At 39.9% G+C, this 10,644-nt stretch overlaps 1 protein-coding gene across 2 annotated transcripts in view; it reads right to left on the bottom strand.

Moving 5' to 3' along the window:
* The window catches only part of HSD17B12 (hydroxysteroid 17-beta dehydrogenase 12), a 202,219-nt gene that overhangs the window by 62,537 nt on the left and 129,038 nt on the right, over window positions 1–10,644 (bottom strand). For both annotated transcript variants that reach the window (XM_024209809.3, XM_024209808.2), the window contains exon 4: window positions 6,020–6,130. In XM_024209809.3, coding sequence (XP_024065577.1) covers window positions 6,020–6,130 — 111 coding nt within the window. The remainder of the gene's footprint in view (window positions 1–6,019; window positions 6,131–10,644) is intronic.

The following is a 10,644-nucleotide window of genomic DNA, read 5'->3' as shown; positions in this document are numbered from 1 at the left end:
ACACACACACACACACACACACACACACACACACACACACACACACAATTTGTAGCAGAAGAGAGCCCTAGAAAGTGAAATACACTGAAATGGACAAATTAACACCACTCCTAAATCAGCAATTCCTGTGTCAGGACAGTAGATGGCAGCAGTAACCAACACGAGGAGCAACCTGCGAGCTCATTGAAGGCACTCTGTCAAAGAGCTTCAATAGCTTGGGGGTGGGGGGGAGCACGAATATGAGTGCAGGAGAAATCTCATTAATGACAATCTTAGTACATTAAGCAGTGCATGTTTTTGACAAAGCTTATCTGCCTTTTGAAAGGGTTTGTGTTTTGCTTTCTCTGTCTATTCAAAGGCTCATTACACGGGGATTCACCATAGCAAACTGTTCCACAAGTTGTTTTCACATTCTTCAGATCTGTGAAATCTCTCCCCATTGGCAGCATTTAAAATTAATAGAGAATCTGTTAATTGTTTAAACCTAATTTTTGAATGCAGTACTTCAGCATTGTTCTCCGAGGGCTAGTCTACACAAGCAATGCTAAAGCGCTGCTGTGGCAGCACTTTAACGTGGCTTGTGTGGTCGCGGCAGAGCAGTGGGAGACAGCTCTCCCAGCGCTCTAAAAAAACCACCTCCACGAAGGGCATAGCTCCCAGCACTGGGGCACTGTCTACACTGGCGCTTTACAGCGCTGAAACTTGCTGCGCTCAGGGGGGTGTTTTTTCACACCCCTGAGCGAGAAAGTTGCAGTGCTGTAAATTGCCAGTGTAGACAAGCCCAGATATGAAGCCAATATTCATACTCTAGTAATCTAAACACTAACAAATCATGGAAACTTCTAATCCCACTCAAACAATGCTGCTTCTCTCATATATATTCTCAATTTTGACTTCATTATGAAAGACAGTAACATGAAAACAGAATCTTTGTTTCATATACATTTCAGTTGACCTCACTGAACAAGCCTACACTTCAGTGTAAACCCAGGGTTCAAACTCAGGCTCAAGCCTAAAACCCCTTCCATCTACATACGAATCCAGGATCCCAAGGCCTCACAGAGGTGGAGGGACTGAGCCAAACCACAATTTAGGGTTCAAGCTCTATTGCTTTGCAGTGTAAATGCAGCCCCAGTGAAATCTTGGCAGATTCCCAGGGCACAAGTATCCCACACTTCCACACACCACCAACTTTCTTTGTCCTCTGGACAAAAATTTTCCCACACTGCAACATGAACAAAGGGCTAGAGTGGCCACATTCTGGGAGGGCACTGAAAGTCTGGGATATGGTGGCTAGACTTGGGCACACATAATACAGTGTAGACATTGGAGGCCCAGGTTGGGACTCACAGTTCAATAATTCCTAACCTGGAGTTTACAAATGAGTGTAGACACGCAAGCCCCCTAGATTAACACACTTGAATTCCACTAACTCATGGGCTTACATTTCAATGTAGACATACCCACTGAAGTCAATCTATAGACACACCATAGTCAGTTGCTGTGGATGCAACGTTTTACATTTCTATAGTGCCTTCCATCCCATAGGATCCTAAAGTACCGTACTATTAATATATTAACAGCATTGTTGAAATGCATTCACCTTTGGGGTTGGAGTTTATGAAGGAGAAGGGAAACTTTCTGGCCAACGACACTGAGGCAAACATTTTTATGAGAAGTGTCATGGGATCTTTGTCTCAGTTGCATGGACAGCAAAAGGTTGCATTTTAAGATAGTGTCTGAAAACTCATTTCAATATCAAGGATATTAAAAATATGTGGAGGAAACTGACAGAAGATTAGTTATAAGCAGAGGCTATTAAACTTCATTCCAAGACTGTCTCAAGTACACTTCTCCTATTCAAGATTTCCGAACCCCTTTACAGCAACTACTTACCCATGTAAATTTCTTTACAAGAATCCTAAAAATACATTAGCTGGAAATGAGGAGAAATAAACATCCTCCAGCCCATTAGCAAGTGTGCTGCACATTCCAGGTATGTGTACATTGCAATAAACCCCCCTGTCGCTGGCCCATGTCAGCTGACTCGGGCTCACAAGGCTCAGACTATGGGGCTATAAAACTGCAGTGCAGACATTTGGGCTTGTGCTGGAGCCCAGGCACTAGGACCCTGTGATGGGGGAGGGTCCCAGAGCCCCAGGCTTCAGTGCAAGTGTCTACACTGCAATTTTATAGCCCCGCAGCCTGAGCCCAGGTCAGCTGATCGGGGCCAGCCATGGGTATTTTACTGCAGTGTAGACATACCCTCAGAGGCATAGAAGTTTTAACAAGCAGTGTCAGTATTGGCGGGGGGGGGCGGGGGAAGAGGAGTGGGAGGCACACTTTTTTGCCACCCGTCATCCTAAATATAACAAAGTTTTGGCCACAGTTATCAGCCTTTTTATGAGTAGGGCACAACTCAGGGTAGTGTGAAGAGTTAGGGACATGATTTTTCAGGATTTTCTGAAAAATCAACTCATAAGTGTGTGTGTTAGGGAGATATTTAAATTTCCACATCTTCCCCCCACTCAACCTTTCACTGCAGAATGGAGCCCAACTATGTAATCTTTTCAATTTTAGCAATCCATTTCCATTTCCAGGGCTATCTGCAAGGGAAAAACTAGAAGCCAACTTTAAAAATGCAATTCTCCTTTATGGAGCCCAAAGCCTGGCTCTGCTAGCAAAAAGGATGGTCAGGGATTCATCTGTGAAATGTATGCAAGCAAAACTAGTTCTAAATTGATGGTGATTTTATAAAGATTTCCATGAAACATGAGCATAGCAAATCACTTGATAGAGCTAACAATTTTTCTCTCATGTACAGAGTACCACCTCATCCATAGGAATGATCATGGGCATCAACACAGAACTTGAGGAATTTTCCTGACTTGTCTGCCTGGTCCATTTTTGTGAGCAGGAAATAGAGGGAAGTTTACAAGAAACCTAGCCCTTGGCTTTGCATTCACCTGCTCACACTCAGTTCAGTACTGGAATTGGCGGTGGTAGGAGTGCAGCCCTTATCATTGGTGGCTCTCATTAGTAAGTTTTATAGCCGTCTTAAAATTAACTAAAATTTTGTTTAAAATAAAATTGAAACCAGATGGAAAGTGACAGAAAATTGTGTATTTACCTAAAAAGTTGAGTTTGCTGACCAGGAGAGTGTCAAGTTTGTCAAATTTCATTTAAGAAGCCCACTATTTAAAGTGGTGCAAGGAAAATCTCTCATCTCTACCTATTTAACATATTGCTGCAGTTAGCACATGTTCAAAGTCACTGACAGATGCTATTTTGAACACACAGCAAAACATTATGCAAACTCTAGCCTTTACATGTGGGTGAGAAGTAACTTCCAAATAAAAAGGAGTTTACAAGGATTTTAATCTGTAAATACTTTTGTCCAAAGTTGTGCTATGACTTTGCAATCACAGGGGTCTTGATTCTGCCCAGTGTAGATGCAGACTATGGTGTATATAAGTGAAAGGTTAAAAGTAACTAGGACACAATGCAAGGAACCCTATCCTGCAATAGTGAGTACTGAGCTGCCACTAAGTTACTCCTGCATATCAGCCCAAGTGAGGCTCCAAAGAAGAATATGCACTGTGTAGCTAAGTGCCTAATTAGCTTGGTTAGGGGTCTCACTTAAACCCATGTCTTCTCAGGCACCCATACAGACAGTACGTATTGGGCAGAAGATTGAACATAGATCTTGGACAGCAATTAATGTCACAGAAATCTATAACGCTGCCTTGCATCTTTAAAACAAACTTGATGTTCTGGCAATCAGTAAAATACTGCCTTTATGGATTAGCCATAATCTGAAGCTGTAAATTGCCAGTTTTAAAGAGACAATGGGTTATCACATTATCTGGAAAAAAAAAAAACTGCCCTGGTAGGTGCAGGTGCCCTCTTAAAGGCAACACACTTTACAACTGCCAACAGATAGTTTAAGCAGCTCAAGAACCCTGGAACATTTGCAATGGATACCATAGAGCTAGCACAGACCGCCACAATTTGAGGCTACAGAAATCCAGGATTACCTATGCCTAAGAAATATTATTGATTTTTTTCTGAAATGCAAAGCTATTCCATATGTATTTGTTCTGGTTTAGGAAGAAACTTAGTCTTAGGGCTGGTCTTCACTACCCGCCCGGATCGGCGGTAGAAAATCAATCTCTCGGGGATCGATTTATCGCGTCTCGTCGGGATGCGATAATTGATCCCCAAATTGACGCGCATACTCCACCAGTCCAGGTAGGAGTAAGCGCCGTCGGCGGGGGAGCCGCAGCGGTCGATTTGCCGCCGTCCTCACAGCGGGGTAAGTCGGATCAGATACGTTGAATTCAGCTACGCTATTCCCGTAGTTGAATTTGCATATCTGAAATCGATCCCCCCCTCGTAGTGTAGACATAGCCTTATAGATCAAGTTGGGGAGCAGGAGTCAGAATTCCTTTGTTCTAATCCCAGCTGCCATTGTACCCTAAAACACTAGAAATTTTGTATACATTCTTATTACCTCACATGGGTGTCGTAAAACGGTGTAATCTTTTTAAGAGCTTCAGATGACAGATTTGTGAAATCTCAAGCCGTTGTTCACCATTATGGGTTCTCATCCCCATAATGGAGAACTGTACAAATGTACGGTGAGAAAGGTGCATAAGAATATATATACACACACACAGGGAAATTCAGTATAAATATATAATTTCAAGAAAATCCCTTTACTGAATTGTCTGAATCTAAAGTCTTCTTATCTTGAGGAAACTCTGCAGGTTCTTTAGCTTAAAACTGGTTTGAATTACCTATTGATTTTAGGTTCAGTGACGCAAACAGAATAATCACCTTGTCTTCTCCCACCCTTTCGATGAGAAAATGCCAAGACTACTGCAGCATCTTCAAGATACTGTATGGTACCCAAAGGAGAAGTGCAATAGGCTGAACAACAGAGCTAACCAATATGACCAGAACATAGTCAAACCTGAACCTCCTGAAGCAGGAAGTCAATGACTTGATGTTCTATCCTAGCTACTAAGCTTCAGCAGCTCTGTAACTAAAAGTTAATATCGTTCCCACAGGATTCAACTGCTACTCCACACACAAAGAACAGAAAAACTAAACATTTAGTTTCATTAGAGCTGGGGTTTATGAATAAATGCAGAAGCATTTTCAGTGCTGATGTGTGATCACAAATGCACCATTTCTCCCGAGTCCTATTGAAGGTATTTATATAACAAAAGTGTACCATGAGTACAAAAAAAGTAAGATCGTAGCCTGACTTTAAAGACTCATTTACCCCCTTATGTCTTATGAACACTAAAGTTAGGCAGGTTGAAGTTAGCTGGCTTCTATTACAGCTTCATGATGTAAACTGGAGGGTTGTGGGAAGTAATCAGAAGGCAAGGAGAAGATATCAGCCCCTTTGGTTAAGGCCACAGAGGATCAAATACTACTCATCATCATGCGTAGTTCCATCCTGGGAAGATCTTATCCACCCAACAGAGACATGAGGGGGCAGAAGCTTGTGTTTGGTTTTTTGTTTTAATACAAACTTCCACCCCAACCTCCCCCACTTTGACAACTTCTGTAGTTTAAAAATTGAACTGAACTGATTTAAGGGTATTTAAGTTCATAATCTTGGGATCTGGTTAGCCTCCAAACTGCTACTAGGTTAGATAGCTGAGTATTTAAAGTATTAAAGGCACAGAGTCGAAGGTGAGCCTTTAGTAATATAAATAAAAATAAAGCATCCAAAAATGCATCATCAGAAGCACCCTGATTCAGGAAAGCACTTAAGCACAGGAGTAAGTGCTCTCCTGAATAGGGATGCTTTTTAGGAATCAGGGCCATAATAAGAAATATCTAGAACGCAGTCACTTCACTTTTTTCAGCTCAGTCATATCCACAGCCTTTGCAGGCTGGTTTCAATAAACTTTAATACTGGGGCAGAGGGGAGCAAACTAATAGGGATATCAAGACAAAAATCTCCAGCTCGTAAAAATCTAGAAACAGGTCAGATACAAACCTAAAACACCAATCTCAAGGCCTTCCAGTCCTGCTTTAATTCTACTGTAAATATCTTCTCTCTCACCAAAGTCTGCAGCAATAATTTTTGTTTCCACTTTGAATTTCTCTTCTGAAAAATAACAAAAACAAACAAACCAAAAAAGTTGAATACAGTTAAGTTAAAGGACTTGGCCATTCCAATTTTAAAAATATGAAGGATACTTAAGTCATTATGGTTTAAGACAAACTACTATACTGTTAGTTCAAAACATTGTTCTACAGTGTCACATTCATTTATGAAGGGCAAGTGTTTTACTGTTAGGCTCTTTTTTTGATTTATGCATAAACTTTCAGCGTACTATTAAAATCTTCCAACTCTTTAAAGACACATTCAACTAGTTGTACTCTCTCACCACAAGAACCTCGAAAGATTCAGCACCTTCTGTTCATGAGGGTCCAGGAAGTTAGCAAATTACACAGGTTAATACAGACCACACAAAATCCAAAAGTTAGAAGCAAATTTCGTGTATCTGTTACATGATGAGAGTTGAAGTGCAATGGGATCAGGGACCATTGTACTTCAAATATTTATGCAGTTTAAGTGGCTCACTAACATTAGCAAAAGACTATTGGTGCAGAAGGTGCTGCAGCTTAAGTGTACGCAGACTCCTGTTGCCCTACATCTCCACCCCTAACCCTGACTTTTTTGATGTTTAAGAAACCAAGGAGCCAGAAGAGCACAGAAGAAAGGAAGTAGGGAAAAAAAAGATACAACTACAGTTTACACAAGGCCAACAAAAACCTTCAACATAGTGTCACTTCCACTCTTGCAGCATGGTGGAACAAATTACATTGTTATAATTTCTGACATTTTATTCAAGATTTAAGGATAAAATATCTCTGTAGCCTAATTCTCTTTCCATCAAGTTAAATTACACCTCTACCCCAATATAACACGACCCGATATAACACGAATTCGGATACAATGCGGTAAAGCAGTGCTCCGGGGGGGGGCGGGGCTACACACTCCGGCGGATCAAAGCAAGTTCGATAGAACGCAGTTTCACCTATAACGCGGTAAGATTTTTTGGCTCCCGAGGACAGCGTTATATCGGGATAGAGGTGTAATTACATTAAATTAAAATCAGCACAATGCCATCTTGGACATCAGCAAAACAAAAGGTGGTGACCAAAATAGTCTAAATTAGATGAAAAAAAGCACTATTTTAGTGTTCCTTCAGTAATTTATGCACATTTTAAAGAATAGTTGCAGAAAAATTATTTTAAATCATTCATAAAAATGGTGCCAATTTAAATGGAAAAGAATCATTCACAAAAAGATCAGAAGCAGCCACATTCCCATGATGCTCTCTTCCATTCAAGAAAAAAAAAAATAGCAGCTCCCATGATTCTGTTGTCCATTCATGCAGAATCATGAATCTACTGCACTCAATGGTTTGCTTGCGGCTTTCTTTTTTTAATAACCCTAATGGCAGATGCAACTATTTTTCCCCCTCTTCATCTTTCATGAACAGCTGCATTGTTTAAAAATCCCTAGGGAGATGTTGCTATGTAAAATGACGACGTAAACAGCATTAAGCCCCTACTGCAGCAGCAGTCTTGTGATCGCGTCAGAAGAAAATCAAGTTCACCTTCCCCCTTCTCAGTAAAAAGATGTTGAAGAGATTCTATTTTTGAACACATCTGTTCGAATGTTAAAAACATACACATGTGAAATCCTACAGGAAGTGAATTAGAGGGAACAAATGTATCAAATGTGGACAAGTGGTTTGGGTGGATGAAGCATCAAAACAGGACATTACTGCATATGTACAGTCTATTGTTTTACGGCATTTTCAGCAATTTTCATTGCCATTAAGGGACTCTATGAAATGCACATTATTTAAACAAGCCAGACACCATCACTAATGACTCACTTCTTACATTCCTCAAAGTATTTTTCATTAGGTTTTGTTTAGCAGTTAAGGCTGTCAATTAATCGCAGTTAACTCATGCTATTAACTCAAAAAATGTAATCACAATTTAAAAAATTAATCGTGATTAATCGCACTTATAACAATAGAATACCAATTGACATTTATTAAATATTTTTGGATTTTTTTACATTTTCAATATTGATTTCAATTACAACACAGAATACAAAGTGCACAGTGCTCACTTTATATTATGATTTTTTATTACAAATATATGCACTGTAAAATGATAAACAAAAGAAACAGTATTTTTCAATTCACCTCATACAAGTACTCAAAATCTCTGTATCGTGAAAGTGTAACTTACAAATGCAGATTTTTTTGGTTACATAACAGTACTCAAAAACAAAACAGTGTAAAACTTTAGAGCCTACAAGTCCACTCAGTCCTACTTCTTATTCTGCCAATCGCTAAGACAAACAAGTTTGTTTATATTGACGGGAGATACTGATGCCTGCTTCTTATTTACAATGTCACCTGAAAGTGAGAACAGGCATTCACATGGCACTTTTGTAGCCGGTGTTGCAAGGTATTTACATGCCAGATATGCTAAACATTTGTATGCCCCTTCCATGCTTCAGCCACCATTCCAGAAGACATGTTTCCATGCTGATGATGCTCATTTAAAAAAAATATGTGTCAATTAAATTTGTGCCAGATGCGCTAAAGATTCCTATGTCCTTTCATGCTTCAACGCATCTGGCACGTAAATATCTTGCAATGCCAGCTACAACAGTGCCATGCAAACGCCTGTTCTCACTTTCGGGTGACACTGTAAACAAGAAGCATGCAGCATTATCTCCTGCAAATTGTAACCAACCTTGTTTGTCTGCGTGATTAGCTGACCAAGAAGTAGGACTGAGTGGACTTGTAGGCTCTACAGTTTTACACTGATTTTGTTTTTGAATGCAGGTTTTTTTGTACATAATTCTACATTTGTAAGTTCAACTTTCATGATAAAGAGATTGCACGACAGTACTTGTATGACGTGAATTGAAAAACAATTTTTTTGTTTTTTACAGTGCAAATATTTGCAATAAAAAATATAAAGTGAGCACTGTACAATTAATATATTTGAAAATGTAGTAAACATCCAAAAATATTTAAAATAAATGGTATTCTATAGTTGTTTAACAGCGTGATTAATCACGATTAATTCTTTTAATTGCTTGACCGCCCTATTAGCAATACTTAGGGAGTCTTTAAAAAAAAAAAAAGGTTTATAAAAGCATACAAAGATACTCAATGACAAAAGAGGTAAGCAAAAAAGCTAAGACCTGATGCTGAATGGAGATAATTATGAAGTTCTATATCACTGATGGTAGCTTTTCCATGCAATCGGTTTTCAAAGCTTATAAAAATTAGCAAGTCCTTAAAGACATGGATTTAAAATGATTAAACTATGCAGCTATAACTAATGTGTATCATCTTCTATAATGTGAAACAGGAAGTAAGGGAAGCCAGAAGAAGCAATACAATGAAAAATGAAAAACAGTAAAGTTAATATCTACAGTAAAAATGACTTTAGTATTGGAATTTATGTTCTGTTCAACAGGTATATTCAAGGTCACATCACTACCCAACTCAAGACAAATATTTAAGATGGGGTCAAAAATGGTTCAAGGGTTTTTTATTTTATTTTCTCTCTTTCAACACTATCTTATTAAGATGGTATTATCTCTTCGAAGGTGAATCAGTTAATACCCAGTAAGCCAGTTATACTTCATCAGCCCAACAACAGCTTGTAACAAATACAGATGTTTCGAATAGTAGTCCAGATTTCAAACAACACTAGTGGATTAACACACGGTAGTCCTGAATACTTCAATTCCTTAGGCAGTCCTCTATTGAACCACATCTCCTGAATCTCAACACATCCTCTCTCTACTTCCTCAATGATAACTACAATTAACTTTTCCACTTCACCCCTACTGTGCAACCCTGGTTTATATTTGGACACTTCACATCTTAATGATAGTAGCTTCTCGCTGGTTGCCCTCCCCACCTCTCATCCCTCTGAATCCTCCAGGCTATCGAAAAGCTGATGCCAAAATCTTCCTCTGATCATCACCAATCCTCCTGAAACTCGTACACGGGCTTCTAATTTGCTTCTGCACTAAGTTCAGGCTGCTTCTTTGCTCCTTCTAGGTTCTTCACAACTTCAACCCTACCCAGATCTCAGCTCTCTTCATCTACCCCCAGTACCTGCTTCATTTGCCTCTTCATGCTACCCACCCCATGACTAGAAAAGTCTGCGTTACACCTGCTGAGTATTTTCCCTCAAGACTCTTCCTACGCTATTCCCCACAGTGATGGTGGTGGTGGCTGGCTGTTTAAATAAAAATGCTTGTATCTAAGGATGTAAATATCAGTTAAAAAAGTTAACCGGTTAACTATTAAAATTATATCATTTAACCGATTAACTGAGGTTGCTCCAGCCAGCCTGATGAGGTGGGGGCTGGGGCCGGGGTCCCGCCGGCCCCGATGGGGCTGGGGTTTCGCTGGCCGGCCAGCCAGCCCAATGCAGCTGGGGCTGCTCCGGCCAGCCGTACTCCGGCCAGCACGGGGCCTCCAGGGTTAACGGTAAGCCTAATGCTTACCACTTAACCTTTTACATGCCTACTTTTATCCTTAGAATGTTAGCTCTCTG

The sequence above is a fragment of the Terrapene carolina genome, unplaced genomic scaffold (assembly GCF_002925995.2).
Source record: "Terrapene carolina triunguis isolate 2854851 unplaced genomic scaffold, T_m_triunguis-2.0 Scaffold96, whole genome shotgun sequence".
Lineage (NCBI taxonomy): Eukaryota > Metazoa > Chordata > Testudines > Emydidae > Terrapene > Terrapene triunguis.
This window is presented reverse-complemented; position numbering and strand designations above follow the sequence as displayed.